Raw genomic sequence first — 20,969 nt, 5'->3', positions numbered from 1 at the left:
ACAGAATTTCTATCCCTATCCAGACTAGCTGACCGTCACATATGTAAGCTATAGCCTACATCCTACAACATTCATTTAAAATCTGGGATCTAAATTAATTATTTTAAGACACATGTTGCTGGCATAAATGGTGACAATCTACATGGATGCTTGAAAAACAACAAAGTCGACAGCAATATTGCTAAATATGATTTATTAAAGATACTGCAATGTGTTAAACATGGAGACGTTAGCCACAATTGGCTTTAGCCTGTGGTCACTCACCAAGACACCTGCCCAATTCTCAACCGATTCTCCTCACACCACAACTCTCTCTCTCCTCTGTCCATTTACCCTTCCCCTTAACTCTGCCTGACCCCTCTCTAGCCTAGGCGGCTCGTAATTATACGGCAATGGCCCATCGTAAGAGTTGACATTTATCCCTACTGCAACCTCTTCACGGTCTGACTCCATTACGAAGAAACGATGTTTACCGGCCGTTGCGTCACTTCCGATCAGAGCGTTTTTCACAACGGAAGTAATTTTACTCACAATTTCTTTTAAAAAACTGTTTTAATGCACATTATGATTAATTTCTTCACGCAAGTCGAATTACTACACTATTTATCTACACGTTCATTCACAGGGATCTTCAACTTGAAAGATAGGCTTTAAATGTGAAATTAAAATGGCCAGTATGTGTCAGCAAGTCACTGTTAATAAGTGAGTCATTGCGATTGAACCGAATCATTTAAACTGTTTATTAATTCAGGAACGAAACACTGTCACGTTGCTCAGAGACGCAAAACTGTGCTTTGGTGGCTGTGTTTGGAATTATTTTCTGTTGTAGAAATAGAGCTAAAAAGGCAATATGGTGTCTAAAACGCAAGTCTCTTAATTAACTTGTTTACTGAACTGTTATATATATGTATGTATATATTCATGATGATTTTTGGAGGAAACGATGGCATTCTTTGTGTGATTTTGATTTAATATATGAAATTATATAAATATGTGAATTTTCTGCCCCTATATCTTCAATTTTGTGATCATTCTAAATGCACTTTAGGAGACTGAATCACACAGTGAAAGAACGCACTATAAATGCGCGCGCACATCATTAAAACAAAAATAGCACACTCCTCACCACGGTCTTTTTAGATAATTTGTGCAAAACCTCTTGCTAAAATGTCAAAGCTTCATTTTAACCACCAATGCAACGATGCAATTATTTAGCTTACCTCTACATTCTTGCGAAGGGTTGATGTCTTGTCGAGATTTTATAAGCTGCGAGTTTGGTCTTCCTAGGCAAGTACAGCTTACACTGCATTATAGAGCATACATATGGCCAGGGGTTCACTTCATTTCCTTCGAGTTCAACTTCAGAATATGACGGGGTTTCGTTTTCAGCGGTGTCTGCACCAATAACGCCTGTTTTGTCCGTCTGTATCTTTCTTGTGATTTTAGCGCCAGTTTGCCCTCCTGCCCATTATGCCGTAGTTTCCAGGGAGCGATTTATTTATTTATATTTTTTTTTACTCAGTAATTAATGTGTTTTAAAATGTAGCGAAGTACAATACTTCAAACAAAATATACTTAAGTAAAAGTAAAATTACAGATTTAAAAAATTACTTTAAAAAGTATTAGTACACAAAAAAGCTACTCAATTACAGTAACGCGAGTAAATGTAATTCGTTACTTTCCACCTCTGAAAATTAGTATTCATTTTACATATTAAAACTGGTGTATGAAATGGCAAATGAAAATTATGTAATTTAATTTTCATTTTCATTTTGCACCAAACGTTGCACAAATGTATTGGAAAATGTAAATGTTAATACAGAAATGCATTGCCATCTTACATATTGCATTGTCATTTTGCATATTACATCCCAAATTGAATATTGCTACCCATATATGCTTATGAATATATGCTTCCATATATCTCTCTCCTTTATAAAATCTCTTAAATGGCTTGGTATATACAAAATTACAATATAATTGTTTTTTAATATTTACATTTGTTCAGCTTTCTCAGCTCTTTAATTCACAAAGAGATTCAAGGCCTCTCTCTGGATTCAGTGTGTGTGTCTGTGGCTCCATGACACACAGTTATTTTTTCATGTATGCTTATTGTAATTTTTGTGTGAAGTTCTTAGGTTTTGTTCGAGCCCACCATCACTTTGGCATTGACTGACATGTGACCCCCATTTGCCTCATCATACATATTTATGAATTTTCAAATAGATTTCTTTTATAGATCACTGTCTTCTTTGCAAAAAAAAAAAAAAGTTTCCTAAATGTAAATTTTTATTCCTTTAATGGGAACTGAAGGATGTGTTATAAAAAGTGCTATAAAAGTAAATGGGACTTTTGAGCTATATTTAAATTTTCAAAATTGACGTGATAGCTTTGTGTGGCCAACAGACCACATTACTGACTAAAAATGCTCCACTTCAATGAACTGTTTCTGCTATACCCGGATCATTCATTCATTCACGAACAAATCATTTAGACCATATAACTAGATCAGCTGAGTCATTTGGCTTTATAATGACACGATGTTGAACAAATGTTAAAAGAATGTTCTTCTTGGGTTAACTCCTCACATTATGTTTTCTAAAAGGAACTGCAAATCATCTAGTTAATCTCAACTGTGAATTTTAAAGCCATACATTTTATTTGATATGCTATGTTTAACAAAGCAAAATCAAAATGAGTGTACCCCCTGCAATACATGTACGTACAGGGAGTCACTGCATTACAGATCACATTTCAGCATGAATTGGTTTACATGGGGATTGATTAATTATTTTTTAATGTGTGCCTATTGTCAGGTTACAGCCATGCTTCCTCAGTAGGCATATACCCTTTCAGAATGCCATGGTTGGGGGTCTGGGATGCTGGGTGTTTGATTGACATTAGATCTGTTTGGAATCCACGTCGCTGAAAGGCCATGTCGTTTAGGAATTCCAAATGTCAAGCGCATCTCGGAAGTTTGAGCAGTGGGTGGGGACCAGAAAAGCAGTTTCTCATCTACAATTTATGTCACAACCGACATTTAGTTTTTTCTAGCACAGTTTGTGGTGAAAAGAATAGGAATGATTCTGACTAATGGTGGTTGTGAAGGATTTACAATATGGATTCAACTGTAAATATATATTTTAAAAAATGTGGTTACAATTTCTCCGATTTTTTCACTGTCGTAAGAGCTATAAGCACCCACAAGTAGTTTCCTGATTGCTTAAGTGAATGACATAAAATTGTTAGTCAAGCCCAGGACTTTCTGAAACACCGTGTTTGCATAAGAAACAGTGATTTTTTCCTAATATGATCAGAATGTTCTTAGATTTTACACCTCAAATAATCGTTGTGTGTGTAATTGCAGCATTCCTTCATAACATTTATTTGGTCCACAACAGGGGCATATAAAAAAAAGGTAATAAATGTAAAAAAAAAAAAAAAAAGACGTCCCCCCTCTAACCACTTCTCTTCTTGTCTACAATACTGTCATTTTCTAAAAAAGCAAAAACACCAAATATAAATCTAAAAAAGAAAAAAAACATACACTACATGATAGGATCTTATAGGCCTACAGTTAACACAGTATAGCCTATTAAACAATAAATGTTGGTTGAAGTTAGTAGCTATAAGACAAATGATGCTCCATAAGCCTTTGGACCTTTGTACTTACCTTTGTATGCTTTAATATATACAGATAAGTTATTTGAGCTATTGAGATGGACGAGTAATACATTCAATAGGAATAACAGTTGTCATGGGAACCTCATTCAAACTCAAGAAAGATAAATGTCAGAGATATCATGTGTTTTGATATACAGACAATAGAATGATAAAAAATGACTGATGTATTTTAATCTGTAAACAAAGTCATATTTATTAAATTCTCATATACTGTGTGGACATTCTAAAGCCCCATTTAGGACATGTGGTGAAAGGTATATGTGGTATGTGGAAAAATGACATAATTATATTTAAATCGTGCTTTGACATGAAAAACCCTCAAGAATTTTGTACACTTGTGGATGGAGCCTATTGCTGTTCCGAACCCAGAAATCCAAAGACGACAAGAAAATTGGTTTAATGGTTTCAAAAGCCTCGATTAGCTTGCCTCAAATCTCATCCTAAATTCCCAAACTCAATTCCACAAACATTCTTCTTAACGTCTGCATTCATTTTCTTCAAACCTACAAACTGACTCTGTGTGTGCTCAAGATTCATGGTCTGGGTTATCTCCGTCCATCTCATGCCAATAAACACGTCTCTTATTTTCATTCTCTATTTTCCCCTTCACTGAGCTAAACAGGCACTTCAATCTTTCCTTTCCATTTGAAAGATTTATATGAGAGTGAGTTGTGATCAATGCATATAAGATTTTACAATTTGCATTATTTTGCGTGATATACCTAAGAATTTATATTTTTGTTTAGGGATATGGCAGATCCCTCCTCTGCAGGCTTAAAAATATTTCAATTAATGTACATCAAGAAATAACATTTTTCCCCAATATGTAAAATTTGAATTTAATTAATTTAAAATGGCTTTATAGTGTTATGCTCTGTAATGCCTGTAAGTCTGGGTCTGTATAAAGTTTGTTAGTCGACAGTGTGATTTCAAGCAAGTATAAATTGTGTCAGCAGTTTTAAACTAAATTATGGCTCTATTGTTTATTGCCATGAATCCTAGCAGTGGTTTTGTGACAATTCACTTTACCTGCCCACTCAGCTCTTACTGCAGATCGAAGAAAACAGAACAGAGGTTTGGTTTACGCCTATTTGTGGACAGACGCTTCTTGATTCGTTCCAAAATGTGACTGAAAACTTTGCACAGATGAATTTGTATACATCTGTACACATATTTGCATTAATCTGCAATGTTAATATCAAAGGAAACATGATTCTCCTTTTAAAACCCCGGTGTTTTACTGGACTGAATGATGTTAATATATACTGAGCAAGTACATGAATGGACATCAAAGGCATTCCCTGCAGTTAAACGACCAAATCATTTCAAAAATACATTTTGTGCATGGTGTTTCTCATATATTAAAAATACTACAGATCCATCAGAATCCTAATGCCTTACCAAAAATGCAGTTTATTTTTAAAGAGCACAGTATAAATGAACACAGTATATTATATGCATAGTCAGTGTAAACTCTGAACAGTGTAAACCAGAACAGAAACAGGCATGTAATACAGCAAAACATATACTTGGACAACAAATACTTTCCAAAAAGGCAAAAAGCGACAATGTAAATAGAACTGGATTTCTCACTGCATAATTACAGCACTCATTAATATTCACGTATAATAATGTTAGAATATTAGTGGAACAGGTACTTTTATGACTTTGATGCAGTATTCATAAGGGTGAAGGTTTTCATAAATCATATCCCTTATTCATAATTATTCATTATGCAGATAAATCTATTGGAGATAAATAAACGGGTGACAACAACTGATTTGTTAGCAGACTGGATCAATTAATTTGGCTATGACTATGACTTTTTAAATAAATTTAACGGATAACTAGTAAGTTTATGTATAAAACACAGAGGTTTTGGTCAGGATAATTAAAGTGGCATGCAAATTATGATTCATCAAATCAAATTGTTTGGACATCAAATAATTGCACACACTAGAAAAAATACAACTAATTAGTTTGAGTCAAATCATGATGTCAAGGGTAACTGTCAAAAGCTTTGATTTAATGTGGGTACGATATTTACTACTATACTGTCATGAGAGCTAAATGTAATTTTAGAAGCTTAACAGAACTGTGGGAAAACAACTCCATTTGATCCCAGACTTACGCTGTCTCCTTCTCAGAAACAGCAGAGAGTTTGAGTCTTTCCTTCTCTTCTTTGTCCTCTGTTTCCCTTTTATCTCTTGCTTCTCCTTCCACATGGTATCCCACCATCAGCTGATACACCATCACACCCAACATGGCACCAATGAATGGGGCAAAGATGGGTACAAAGGACCAGTAAGAGTTTGCTCTGTGGTAGATGGAACACAAACTAATGGTATCAATAGTGAAATGGATGGAAAAAATACATACAATAAAGCAAATGTGACTTACGAGAACACCTCTGAGCCCCATCCAGCAATTGCGGTGAAGATCCGAGGTCCCAAGTCTCTGGCTGGGTTTACAGCATAACCCGAGTTAAAACCCATAGACTGACCAATCACTAGAACTACAAAGCCCACAGTGAAGGCCTCCAGTCCTTGTGGAATGGGGTTATTGTAAGGGTCGACAATGGTGAGGATACAAACTATGAGAGCTGCCGTGCCAATCATCTGTGAAAAATATTGGTTAGTTCACCCAACAATGACTCACCCTCATGTTGTTCTAAAATGCTGATATTCTGAAGACGTTTCAACAGTTTTTGTCCATAACAAGAAATTCAATGGGGTCCAAAACAACACTTTCACTGTATGCTCAAACAAAACACTGGGACTTCAATGAATGCTAAATTTTGTTGTCTTACCTGATCAAAGAAGCCATTGAGCAAAGTAAGGTGTTTAGAAGGGTATGTAGCAAAGATTCCAGCCGTTGCATTGTCCCCTACAACAAGTAGAGAACCTTGTCCATAGTCCCAAATTGCATCTGCAAAACATCAACTGAACTTAAAGTGGGGAAACACTCTTTTAGATCTTCAAAAAAGTCAAATGTTTCATTTTTGCCTTCAACAGACTGACCCAGGATGTCACCTGAGAAAATTGTGGATTATTGACAACTGAAATTAAGTTCTAAAACTTACCAATATACATGCCAAATATTATTCCTGAGCCAAGAAAAGCCCCCAAAGTCTGGGCCAGGAAGTACACGGGAAATTTCCTCCAGGGTTCTCTCCCCAACAAACAAAGGGAAAAGGTCACAGTAGGGTTTATATGTCCTCCTGTAACACACGTTTATTTTTTAATTTGTTGAATGTTGCATTTGAAATGAGATCTTTACAGAACACAATTAAAATGAAAGTATGTACCATAAACATTCAGTTTACACTTTTTGGGCTGGTTCTAAATTACGATTCAACTTTAAAAAATTTCAACTTCAACTTTTTCATAACCTTTTTACCCATGGATTAGCTATGTCTGGAAACTTTGTTTTTCACTTTCTTTTGACACTTTCTTCTTGTCCAAGACTTTACTTATAGCCCAAACAGTCATTTATTTGCAGTATTCCTCTGTTTTAAATGTTAAAGTCAAAACTGCCATTTGATGTTGTCTGATATGGTTTTTCATCAAAAGCCTTCAGGTACAGTACATCCATCGAGTGAACTTTATCCATGAGGCAACCCTAAATTCCAGTCAATAATATCTGAAAATAAAATGTTCTAAAAGTAGGAAAGAATGTAGTGTAATTTTACCAGTTTAAACCCATCTGGTGAATGTTTGGGCAAACATTTTAATATCTGGTTCTGATCTGTATGTGACTCACTGAAGTGAAATGGCACATCTGAAATCTGAAATTTCCTGTCTTCTCTCAAGAAAAGAAAAAAAAGACAGTTTTAAGAAGCTTATGATCTGAGTTACCTGAGACTTGCCCACAAACTAGGATTCCCAGTGTAGCAGCGAACCCAAAAGCAAAATTCACCGTCAGAAACATTCCATGAGAGCCTCTGCTTAGAATCATCTGGGCGACAGCACCACATCCAAACATCTAGAAATAGAGAAATTAAGAATACAAATCCAATTAACCAACTGCTTAACTCTGAGACTTAATAACTGGCATTTTCATCAAATAAATCTCATTGAATGATTGTGGTTTTAGTTTGACAGATTATGATTTTCAGAGCTAGACATCCTTGGCTTCATGTAACAGTTTTTTGTTTGAGGACTGCATTTGAAGTATGTGAAACATTATGGGCATCATGTGGATTTGATAGATAGTATGAGTATGACTGTGTGTGTGTACTTGCTCTCTCTCCCATTGTGTGATGCCCTCTAGCCTGTCTGTGTTTGCCAGCCGTTATTGAGCCTCTGGATGGGGGGTTCGTAGACCGCACAGTACCATCACAAAACAACAGATGGGCATTGGTGAAGCTCTATTTTTCTCCAGATATTGCTGCTGGAGTCTTAGTTTCCATTGAAAACAGATGATGAGATATGGTTTAACCTGTGATCCCCCTGTGGTGTATCAAATTTATTCTGGATATGTGCTGTCTTGAATTCTGAATTATAGACCCTGTTGTGCCCAGTGCCTGTTGTTTGTGCTTACCTACTAATTGCGTTGTATAAGCTTCTTTAGACTTTACAAATGGTCAAAATACAAAGTACATCAATACAAGATGTGTTATGACACGGAATATGTCATTAATTCAAAGATATCTTCTAGTAATGTTTGCGGTGTTCTGTTGAAGTCTCAGTAGCAAAAAACTTTCTCTTGAGGTTTAGCAGGTTGAGGTTAAATTAATAGCTATAATCAGAGGCGTCTAATGCTAACAAAACAATATTTTCTATCATTAATTATTATTTGTGTTCATCTTTGTTGTGACCATCCTGGTTGACCAATTAATATTTCATTTGAATTCCTATTGTTTAGAGTCTGTTTGCTTGTGTTTAAACAGTTTCAGTGATAAAGTATGTTAGTAACATGAACACAGTTCCAGTGTCTTCATTTTACTGAGAACAATACACGAAAAATATGAAATGGCCCACTCTACAGTGTCAGAAACTTGTGTAAAGCAGCTACTCAAGATTCAAGTTCAATTATGTCATCTCACAGTGTGTTCAGCAAAACAGACATTTGACTTCAAATTAAGTTACAAACGTAACTTATTTTAGCTTTGAACATTTAATTCCATGTTTTAATAGCTATTATTAGCAACAGCCGAGAAAAACATGTTCTTATTAAAAGTGGGAAACATTATAATAGTATAAAGTATAGATGCAAAGTGAAAGTATGAAGTATAAAAAATATATACTTTTCCTAAAACAAAAACTCATTTGCAAAATAAGAGGAAAACATCACTCAGGTGTAGCTGAAATGAAATTGTAGACTTTTCAGCAGATGAAAGCATCTAGGTTATGTTTGATATCTTGTACGCTTGCATCCATTCCACATTTTCATCAAAGATAGAGAGCAAATCAATCTTTGCATCATTAGTTATTTATCATCCATATATCAAGCTAAGTACAATCAATGTACTGCTATTTTATTTTTTCACAAACCAATGAACTAAACTGACATCTCTGATTTTTTAAACATGGAATAGCCTACTGTATATACTTAAGTTACAGAAATGTTTTAAATAAAATAAAAAACAAAACAAAAATGTGCTGCAAATTCTGGATGGTAACACCTTGTAATGAGTACTCACTTCAAAATGAATAAACTAAACTAAATCTGACTGCATGGTATTTTCATCATAGATGAAAACGATTTGTCTCATCACTAACTCATCGATGACAAAAACAACAGAAATGTCTCACCACTAGAATGAGAGTGCCCAGGCATTCGGCCAGTGCCTGTCGTATCAGCTCATTCCGAACATGAAACATCCGAGCCATCTTTTCCAGGATCACCTTCTGTCTTCCCATAATGTCTTAGGATAGTTTAAAGATGATGGTTAAAGGGTGTTTTAATTGTGATGATGATGATGATGATGATGAAGCGCAGACTGCCGCTACTGGGTAAGTGTTCCTGTACTACTTGTCCTGTTGAGTTTGGGCCCTATATGTGCTTCTGAATGTCCCGCCCTCACTCACTATAAAACAGCATTCCTACAACTTTTTCCCTCCCTCCATCTTTTTTTGTTTTTTTATTTCTGACTTTGTTATGAATGTGTGTCCGAGGACTGGGATAGAAGGGATTCTTCCACTTCATATATATATAAATCTGTTTCTGAATGGCCCTCTTGGGTTTGTTGCATAAGAATCAGTATTGTTTCCGCTAGTACTATTTCCTCCCCATGTGGATTGTAGCCTAATAGGCAGTGAATGGAACATACAGAGTCCATGGCGAGACTCTGTTTTTTGTTTTAAATGAATATTTTAGGTTTGTGGAAATGTATGGGTATTTAACCAGTGGAGAAGCTTGGCAAGTGTCTGAAACACAGGGCAGATGTTTTTTATTCTGGAAAGTATTTGCGCCACATGATGGTCACAAGCTTGAAGTGTCTGAAATTCTTTTGTAATAACGTTAAATAATTCATCTTTTTGTCCAAGAAACACAATGACTTGTGGCACCAATTTCCAGCATTATGACATTTTGGATGTTTGCCAAAACACAAGCTCTCGATATTTAACCCACTATTTAATGTGCTTAATATTAATGTTACTTAATCTGAGTTATATCTGTCCAAAAATAGGGTGAATAGAGTGGTGGGTAACAAGTCCCGGTGCATTAAATCTCTTCCTGTGGTATTCTAGGCTCGCCAATAAAGAGTTCCGGCATGAAACTGGCACAAAGATGGCACAGTCCGATAGGTCTAACTCAATCTGACCTAATGGCATTATCACAGCTGACTGGTCCCCTCCTGTATCGGTAGCCAATGAGCTTGATGCTCAGCATTAAAATATACCGTAGCAGTTGCAGCTTGCTTCAGTAAAGCAAAATCAACATCTAAGATAAGAAAATGCTCTTCTTAGCAATATCGCTGGTAGGACTTATCTTTTGGACCTTTTGTTCATTAAAGAATCCTGAAAATAATATATCAAGATTTTTACAAAAATATTAAGCAGCACAACTATTTTTAACACTGATAATACACTTTTTGTTTCTTAAGCATATCATTATTTTTGAAGGATCATGTGACACTGAAGACTGGAGTAATGGGTGCAGAAAATTCTGCTTTCCCACCAGAGGAATACATTCAAATATAATAAAATATTTTATTTTAAAACAGATTTAAACACTGTTATAATATATAAATATGGAACATTTTTAGTTTTACTGTATTTTTGATCAAATAGCCTAATTACAGCATTGAGGAGAAACTTTCAAAACATAAAAAAATCTTACCAACTCCAAATTATCGAACAATAGTTTATATTCACGCCATTATGTGTGTCTAGTTAGTACAGTCAAGTGAAGCTGAGCAGTCAGGTGACTCATTTCATCAACCGATACTATTTCGACGCTTGTCAGAGCTGTTTTTAGTCCTCTTTTAATTAATAAGCTGTGACCCACACATGGATAACAAGCATCTTCAACACTTCCACCTGTTATGGTGATCCAGCTATTCTAGTAACTGTATTTTATTTTCATATCAATATGCTCTTCTTGGTAACTATTGGAACAGTTCACTCATCCATATATGAACAATCCCCATCCGGAAATTAGGTGATATGTTTTATTGCAGTCTTTCAAAATATGAAATTTATTGTGTTCATCTTGTTCTCTGTGTTTGTCGGTAGGCTATGCTTGAATGTTTACTGCTTCCGCTCAATAATGGCCTCCACTGGTACTTCCCTTGATTATTGAATTTAGGCCTGGTTGTTTTCAAATGTTTTGGGTGCTTTTTAAAAAAATTAATATTAGGTTTAGTTTTGTTGTTGATGTGTGTGTGTGTGTGTGTGTGTGTGTGTGTGTTTTTATATAGTATGAGTCATATTTGCGCAGATATTTGGTTGCGTTATTTTTAGCTTATTATTATTTTTAATTGAACTTACTATTTTTCATGTCCACATGTTATTAAAAAAATAAAAACCCTGTAAAAATCTTTGGGTTAAAACAAGACCCGATCACCCTGCTGGTGTTCATTTTACAGTAATGATTGCTGGCTGTACATTATCTCTCACATATGAGACCCTGGACCACAAAACCAGTTTTAAGTCAAACAGGTATATCTATAGCCAACAATACACTGAATGGGTCAAAATTATTGATTTTTTTTTTATGCCAAAAATCATCAGGATATTAAGTAAAGATCATGTTCCATAAAGATATTTTGTAAATTTCCTACTGTAAATATATAAAATCTTAAGCTTTACTGTAAGCATTGCATTGCTAAGAACCTCATTTTGACAACTTTAAAGGTGATTTTCTCAATATTTTTTTTTTTTCCAAATTCCAAATCTCAAAGTATCTCACATAGTATATGACACTTTCTTTAATTGTTTGCTATTTGCCATTTTTACAACATAATGATCTTCTCATCATTATATAAAACGATTTGTGGGTTCATTTAAATGCCTGCCCAAATCCGGTCCTTAAAGTTCTTTGTGCCAACAATGTTCTACTAAAATCTAATAGCTGTCTGACATTAGAGACATAGTCCTTCCTCTTAAGATTAAACACCTTGAGTAAAAGTATATGCTTGAAATATAAGTGCACTTTTAGTGAGCTTTAACTGAATACAAAACCTCAGTGTTCCATTCAAGAACTACAATCATCTCTTAATGCATTCACTCTTAAGTTAACTTTATAGTTTGTAGCCTCTCCTATATTGAGTATGGCTTCTGTGACCTCCCTCCTGTTGACTTGCATCCAAGTGTATTGATTGTGTTAACAAACATGAAAGTAAAGAATGCATTGCAACCCTGTTCCTGGAGGCCCCCCAAGAGAACATTTTATATCTTTCTGCTATGACGCACAAATTTCAAGAGCCACTACTAATGAGCTGAATCAGTTGCGTTTAATCAAAGAGACATGCACAATTTTGGGGGGCCTCCAGGAACAGGGTTGGGACTCACTGTCTTACAAAAGGAGTTTGCCCAAAAATCATGTACTTGCCTTCATTCACCAACCCTTTAATGTGTAAATATGTTATGGCACAAAACGCAAGGTTAAGTTCCAGATATATATTGCATTAAAGAACTGAAGTGTGGCAAATTAGATCTGTTAGTAGTTCAAAGATTACAGTGATTATACCTCATCTCCCCGCCTTGGGCTGCTCCTGGGACATGCTCTGGAATTAATTCAGCCTATGAAACCCATCCATATGAGGTCTTTGATAAGTACTGCACTAGGCTCTGAAAGAACAACCTGACTGACTGAATGTCAATACAAATTTGACAGAGCTTTTTTAACTATAGAGGCAATATGAAGTGGTATTTGAGGTAACATTTAAATGGCAGGCTATTTAAAAAGTATGGGAATGTAATGTGAAGTGTCTTATAGAAAAGAACTGGGAAAAGTTACGACCTGTGGTGAGATACATTGAGAATGTTTGTTCACACCTGCACGACTGTCTATATATCTATATTTTCTTCACTCTGTTATTGCATTGACAGTTATGGAGAAAGGGTACAAATAAAGCAAACAGTCAACCATGATACATTGCATAGGCCTCCTTTGCTGTCTTAGGCACATGCTTACAGGGACTAGTGTTTTTGTCTGTTTTGATTAAATATTAAAAATGAAAGGCATACACTTTCAATGAATAGATATGCGGATAGCATAGGACAATTGCATTTTCTATTTCCTTCTGCTTTAATGAGAGTGAATATGTTAATTAAGCTTTTCCTTTGTATAAAATCATATTATGACCTATTCTTGCAGTCAGATTCATCACTGCTGGCTTTGAATACATTGAAACCATTTCCATTATGCATTCCTGAGAACTCAAGTGTTTTAAACCTTCAAAATATAAAAACCTACTAACAGTGGTTTTGGCCTAAAGGTTTTTTTTCTGCACTTGTTTTTTACACAAAAGAAGTGTTTTTAATAAGCAGCACTTGCCAGCACATTCTAAAAGGATTCTAAAGGAAATGACTGTGAGAAATTTAGAGAAATCATTTTTATTTAGAGCTCTCCATGGCAACAAATGTTCTGTAGTCAGCACAGGGTGAGTTATAAGAATGTCATTTTTACTAAAAGTGAGCTTACAGGGTCATAGATGACCACCACCTTCCTAACCTGACAGTAGTTTCTGTATAAAAATATAATAAATTTAAAGATCTTAATGTGATTTGCAATTATGTTTAGTTTAACTTTTCTATTTTATTTGCATGTTTTATATAATCTTTGCATATCTTAGTTAAAAATTCACACACACACACACACACACACACACACACACACACACACACACACACACACACACACAGGAAAAATTTAAAATATTTAATGCTAAAACCAAATTTTCCCTATTACAACAACAACAACAAAATATATTTATTTAATAAACTTTAATGATACATTATTATTTATTTAATTTATTATATTATCTTATTCTATTCTAACAGCAATTACAGTTTTTTTTCGATTGCTAAACGACAGTGAGCACAACTGGAGCTACATGTGTAAAACTCTAACTACAGTCTGCACTAGCAACAGTCACCTGAGCTAAACAGTTCACATCACCTGCAAAACTCATTCCAAGCAACACAACTCTTAACACATGGCTCAAAACAGGCTCAGTGCAGCCAAACACTACACACAACCATCACTGAGATAACACACACTGTCACTCAGAACACACTGAGAGGAAAAACACTAGCATCACCAATACAGAAAATACTCACTTCTCATCTTTACAGTTTAAACAATTTCAGTGACTTCATATAAAGTCATATTTTCTTCAAAGAAAACAGTGACATTCTTTCACATGATTTATTTACATTTTTAGAACATAACAATTCTTTAAGGTAAATGAAAATTAGCAGTTTGCTTCAATATTCTTTAGTAATTTACGGAATTACAGTAATGAGGAAAAAAGGTAGAAACTAAAAGTACATACTGTAGTTCGAACAAATAATTGAGGGCCTAATCCTGAAATTGCAATCAGCAGTGTTTGAAAGGCACAAGGCTGAAATCTATTCCTATTTTGAATGTGTGGTTCACAGTTTTGACAGCAGTGTGTTAGCATTTGAACAAAGTGCTGTAAATCCACAGTGTTGTGCAGGTTGTGGTTAAAGTCGTGGGATAAGTGTGTAGAGTTTTGAAAACTGTGTTCAAGCAATGAAAAACGAACTAGAGTTTGGTCCACATGAACTGCTGCTGTGCAGACTTTAGTTAGAGTTTTGCACATGTGACTCCATTTGTGCCCACTGTCGTTTAGCAATCAACAAAACTGTAAATCATGGATATTTAAACCAGATTTATAGAAAAAATGATTATTATGACAATAATAATAATAATAATAATAACAACTAATTCATAATTATAGTTTATTTTTCAGTTGTAACCATGATTGAAAACGTAGATATTTAAAATGTGCATTAATTTAAAATCCACTTTTATTTGTTGCAATGCAATATAATATTAATACTACTAATACATAAATCATATAATATTTATTACTAAGATTATAACGATTATTTTAACAACAAAACAACAACAATAAAATGATCATTATTTGTAATTATTGTTATTTCATGTTATTTTATCATTTATATAATTTTATTACAATCAGTAAATTTGGTTTTTACTTAATGCACAACATTTTAAATCATGTTTCCTTTAGAGTTACATCCGCTCAGGTTGTTACAAAAGTCTATGTGCTTGACAGTAATTTACAGAATGAATTGAGTTGTAGAATTTTAATCAAGCTAAATAAGAAGAAATCAAATATAAGACTATTATATCAAAGTTTGAGACACATACTTCCGTATAATACTGAGTTACAGTCGAAAATGTGGAAGAACACTCCCTGGTATCCCCTAAAAGCGCTCAGCGCACACGCCGCTTTTACCGCTAGGCGGCAGCAGTGCATCGTTCAATTCAGCTTTCCCGGAACCGTATGCTGAGCTGATGAGACGTGAAAGGAAACCTGCCGAGAACAGCAAGGCAGACACGAGATGACCATCTGGCGACGGGTTTGTCCTCGGGCAGCAAGTAGCCTCAAGTCCAGGGCGACTCTTACCTGAGTCACGAATGAAATCAGCCAGGCATGAACGAGCAGGGCTTGTGCTGTCTGCAGTGATGCTGCAACAGATTTGAAGATTGCTTGTTTCACACCAAAATGAGTCTCAAAAGGGCTTTGAGCTGTGCTGGAATTTAACTAAAGTAATCAAAAGGGCTTCGTTGTAAATGCTCCACATACACATTAAGGTGAATCTTCATCAACTTTTTTTATTTTTATTTTTTATATTATCAGGTATTGTTTCCATGGATACCAGAATGACGTTTCCATAATATATAGCTCTAAACGCAACTTCTACTTTTCATGGCGAGGGAAAACCAAATTATTCCGTTTTAAACTATGTGATGTATAGATGGAAAATCCATCTCGGTTCTTTTCAAAGATGCTCTGCATTTAACCCATCCAAGTGCACACACACAGCAGTGAGAAGTGAACACACCTTGAACACACACCCGGAGCAGTGGGCAGCTATATATCCAGCGCCCAGGGAGCAACTGGGTATTGAGGGTGGAAGAGAACGCTGTTCATTCACTCCCTCCCACCTCCAACTCCTACCAGCACAGAGACTCAAACCGGCGACCTTCGGGTAACTAGTCCAGCTCTCTAACCAATAGGCCACAGCTGCCCTTGGTTATACCAATTGATAAAAAATTCTCAAAATATACTTGTTTATACTTTTCGAGAATTACAGAACACCAGACACACTCATGCACAAGCACATACAGTACCTACTAAGCAGGGATTCTATAGACCATTCCAAGCATCCTTAATGATCAACTTTATAGTGCGAGTATAAACATGCACATGCATTTAAGTGCTCTTTTTATTCAACTGTGAAGTCTGAACAACACAACAATGCCAGAATTTAAAAAGCCAATTTTTGTTTTTGTTTAAAAATTTTAAAAACATTTTAAAACATTTTAAAATCTAATTATATAAATATAATTTTAGAAATATTTTAGTTTTTAGTTAATAAATATGTTAAAGTTTGCCTGTCACTGTGGATGTATCCAACATTTCGTATGTAACACGAGTCAATATTATTGAATCCTGTTTAACTGATCAGCTGTGCAGAAAATAAAAATTGAGACTTGGGCCTACATCTGCTGCAAACCACAAATTTTTTGACGTTGAATCACTTTTTATTTGCCTTTTTATTTTGCCTAAATATTTGAATAGTCAGTGAATGTTAACAAGGTCTCAGCTGGAGCTCATTCGCACTATAAAGTTGATCATTAAGGATGCTTGGAATGGTCTATAGCAGTGGTTCCCAAACTTTTCCATTCCACGACCCACCTAGACAAGTGTAATATATTTCACGACCCACCAAAATATTAAAAAAAAAAAAAAAACAACGAGTGAAATTACTTTAAACCTAATCTTACTTAAAATTTTTATGACAGAAATTAAGTATTTAAGAAAAATAACCATTTTATTTTAGAGTACAACTGAAAATTTCACTACAAATTTACAAGTTTTAATTTTTGTTTACTGGCGTTAAAATATGTAGTGTCCATAAAAACGTGAAGCAGGCTCACTCCAGTGAAGTGTGATCTGCGCTGCTGTGTTTTGTTGCATTCATGATCCTTCCGTGTGTGTCGGCGAGAACGGAGCACAATCCAACACTTTTTTAGAAAAGCATAAGAAGCAAAGCAGAACTATCTAAAACAGTTTGGAGATTAAAATAATTGTGAAATAGGTAAAAAAAGACCGATTGAACCTTTTAATGACATTGCTCTGAGACCTTCAAAACACGCAACGCACACGGACTTAATTGCAATTTGAAAATCACACTAAGGATATTGCAGTTCATTATTAATGTTGGTGGGCTATATCGTTGTGATGAGTGGGTTCCCAGTTCCCGCCTCCTTCTTCCTGTGATTGTGAAGATTTTAATGTTTTACACTGGTGCCGAAGCCAGGGAGGAAGGAGGGGCGCGCTGCCGAAGATCCTTCGCCGCTGGGGTGAATCCGCAGTGCCATCGAGCAGGGCGAAGGAGTCTGCCGCCGAGGGTGCTCGATGTGGTGGGCTGGAGTGAGTTGCCGGGGGGGGGGGGGGGGGCGAACTCACTCCAGCCCACCGCCTCGATGACTCCTTCGTGGAAAGAGGTGGGAACCGGCGGACAATCAAACAAAGTTTTAATAACCAAATAAACACAAAACAGCGCGACAGCCCCTCTCGGATGACTGCCGTGCACAAATAAAAAACAAACACAAAATAAAACCCAGGCCTGGTCCTCTCTCGTCCTTCACTGTCATCGCTCCTCTTTTGTATCTTTCCGATCTCCTCCGTGGTTCTTGAGACCGGTGAGTGTTGCTCATTTCCCAATCACTCCACCGGCCTAGCTCTGTTCCCATGGCACTAGGCCCCGCCCCACTCGTCACATTCGTGCAGCCCTAGACTGAACTGTGTTAGTGTCTGTGTGTCATTGAAACGCAAAATTAGCTGCAGCCAAGTGACTTTGTGCGACCCACCTTGTTCCATTCCGTGACCCACGAGTGGGTCGCGACCCACAGTTTGAAAACCCCTGGTCTATAGAATCCCTGCTTAGTATGTACTGTATGTGCTTGTGCATGAGTGTGTCTGGTGTTCTGTAATTCTCGAGCAGATGAATTAGCTTGTATGTGTATCTGGATCCATGTTGACACATCTTCCTCATATCATCGATCAGTGCTGTAAAGTCACAGAGGTTTTTTTTTTCTTTTTTTCATCCACTCTGCTTGATAAGAAGCAGCCAAAATTACAACCCACTTAATTAACCTGATGGTGAAAAGCCAATTATAGACCAGTATGACCACAAAGCTCTTGCTAGTTGAAGCCTGGGTGGAACCTCAGTTGGTTATAGTTTTTAGGCCAGAATATTTGCTTGAACATCTGTGAACGCATGTTTAATGCAGAAGTTTTTAAGTTTTTTTTTTTTTTTTTTAAGATATCTATGTGAAATTTTGTGTAAACAGTTGCCTATTTCTGCAATAAAAAATTTAATATTGCAGTTTTTTTTCTCTTGAATTAAAATATATTGCTAAAAAATGTTATGAATAAATGTCTAATGTAATTTAGTTATATTTTAATATTGATTTAACAAATATATAATTTTATGTATGAAGATAAAATATGATAGTTTATGTATGAATACGTAAACTGAAAAAAAGGGTTTAGAAACTATTTTCATTCAGAAATTACTTGTAAATTTCATAAATAATTATCGCATCCAATTTTGCAGAGCCATGTTAATGTGGCTGATTGTAAACTGACAGTGCAGTTAGATGGCAATCCAAATGATCGACATGCATGGAATAACAAAGTGTAAATGGGTCCTTTTCTGTTCATCCCAGCATATGACCCACTTTCAGTATTTCAAAGAGGCATAATGACTCTTACACCTCCGAGAGCAGAACAAAAGATTCAGTAACGTGTCATCTTTTCACGAGAAACACCTAAACAGATTATCAGTTTGTATATTTATATATCAAAGAGACTGACTGATGTTAACTTCAAGCTGTCAACACACAAAAAAGCACCATGATCAAGAAGCAGTCTTTTTCTGATGCAGCACATCGTTTCTCAGGCCCACTCATTGTTCTGTATGAGCGGGTGAATTCTGTTGGACTCTGCATTGACTCTGACTTCTGATCAGGTGTTGCACAGTGTAAGCGAGGTAATGGATTCTACCCCTCAGGATACCTTGAAGGAGGTTTGCTAAATGGAAATTATTGTATGGGTAGGAAAGCTCATTGATGGGTGTGTGAGGTATCTTGCTGGTTTACCTTTACAGAGCTGCTCTCTGTACTGCCAGCACATGCTACACTGGAGATCTACAAAGCTTAAGACTTCTTTAGGAATTTAAAAGGTTATATTTTGCCAAAATGTAGAGAGGTTGAATTCCGATTTACTCAGAAACGGGGGAATGTAACCTCCTACCTAAAATGGAGAATATGCTGTGATCAAATACACCCAAGAGTTCACAAATCAGTACATGCATAAACATGCACATGCATTTAAGTGCTCTTTTTATTCAACTGTGAAGTCTGAACAACACAACAATGCCAGAATTTAAAAAGCCAATTTTTGTTTTTGTTTAAAAATTTTAAAAACATTTTAAAACATTTTAAAATCTAATTATATAAATATAATTTTAGAAATATTTTAGTTTTTAGTTAATAAATATGGAATCAAAATTGACTTTTTATTTATTCTTATTTATTTTAAATGTCCATCCATCCATCCATCATCTTCCGCTTATCCGGGGCCGGGTCGCGGGGGTGACAGTCTAAGCAGAGACGCCCAGACTTCCCTCTCCCTAGCCACTTCTTCCAGCTCTTCCGGGGGGACCCTGAGGCGTTCCCAGGCCAGCCGGGAGACATAGTCCCTCCAGCGTGTCCTAGGTCTTCCCCGGGGCCTGGTGAGACGTGCCTGGAACACCTCCCTGGGAAGGCGTCCAGGAGGCATCCGAAATAGATGCCCGAGCCACCTCAGCTGGCTCCTCTCGATGTGGAGGAGTAACGGCTCTACTCTGAGCTCCTCCCGAGTGACCGTGCTTCTCACCCTATCTCTAAGGGAGCGCCCAGCCACCCGACGGAGAAAGCTCATTTCGGCCGCCTGTATCCGGGATCTTGTCCTTTCGGTCATGACCCACAGCTCATGACCATAGGTGAGAGTAGGAACGTAGATTGACCGGTAAATCGAGAGCTTTGCCTTACAGCTCAGCTCCTTCTTCACCACGACAGACCGGTACAGCGACCGCATTACTGCAGAAGCTGCACCGATCCGTCTGTCAATCTCATGTTCCATCCTTCCCTCACTCGTGAACAAGACCCCAAGATACCTGAACTCCTCCACTTGAGGCAGGAACTCTCCACCAACCTGAAGTGGGCAATCCACCCTTTTCCGACTGAGAACCATGGCCTCGGACTTGGACGGTGCTGATTCTCATCCCAGCCGATTCACACTCGGCTGCAAACCGTCCCAGTGCATGGTCTGAGGTCCTGGTCTGAGGAGGCCAACCCGACAACATCATCCGCAAAAAGCAGCGATGAAATCGTATGGTCTCCAAACCGGACACTCTCCGGCCCTTGGCTGCGCCTAGAAATTCTGTCCATAAAAATTATGAACAGAACCGGTGACAAAGGGCAGCCCTGCCGGAGTCCAACATGCACCGGGAACAGGTCTGACTTACTGCCGGCAATGCGAACCAAGCTCTTGCTCCGGTCGT

At 36.6% G+C, this 20,969-nt stretch overlaps 1 protein-coding gene across 1 annotated transcript; it reads right to left on the bottom strand.

The window, feature by feature from the left end:
- Positions 1 to 5,275: 5,275 nt before the first annotated feature.
- Positions 5,276 to 9,646, bottom strand: LOC132116681 (aquaporin-3-like). The gene is made up of 6 exons (XM_059525545.1): positions 9,441 to 9,646; positions 7,542 to 7,668; positions 6,767 to 6,904; positions 6,494 to 6,612; positions 6,085 to 6,302; positions 5,276 to 6,001 (listed from the first exon to the last, which is right to left on the bottom strand). Exons 1-6 carry the CDS (start codon positions 9,546 to 9,548, stop codon positions 5,812 to 5,814), a joined length of 900 nt encoding a protein of 299 aa, XP_059381528.1. The 5' UTR covers positions 9,549 to 9,646; the 3' UTR covers positions 5,276 to 5,811.
- Between the last annotated feature and the right edge of the window lie 11,323 nt (positions 9,647 to 20,969).

Source organism: Carassius carassius, chromosome 36 (genome assembly GCF_963082965.1).
Source record: "Carassius carassius chromosome 36, fCarCar2.1, whole genome shotgun sequence".
In the NCBI taxonomy this organism is placed as follows: domain Eukaryota; kingdom Metazoa; phylum Chordata; class Actinopteri; order Cypriniformes; family Cyprinidae; genus Carassius; species Carassius carassius.
This window is presented reverse-complemented; position numbering and strand designations above follow the sequence as displayed.

What these genes read in the sequence shown, in the direction of transcription:
- LOC132116681 (XM_059525545.1), bottom strand. Translation starts at nt 9,548, where the DNA reads ATGGGAAGACAGAAGGTGATCCTGGAAAAGATGGCTCGGATGTTTCAT. An exon ending in TGGGCACTCTCATTCTAGTG is followed by an intron (nt 7,669 to 9,440) that starts GTGAGACATTTC and finishes CTCTATTTCTAG; the next exon opens with ATGTTTGGATGTGGTGCTGT. An exon ending in TGGGGCTCAGAGGTGTTCTC is followed by an intron (nt 6,002 to 6,084) that starts GTAAGTCACATT and finishes CATCTACCACAG; the next exon opens with AGCAAACTCTTACTGGTCCT.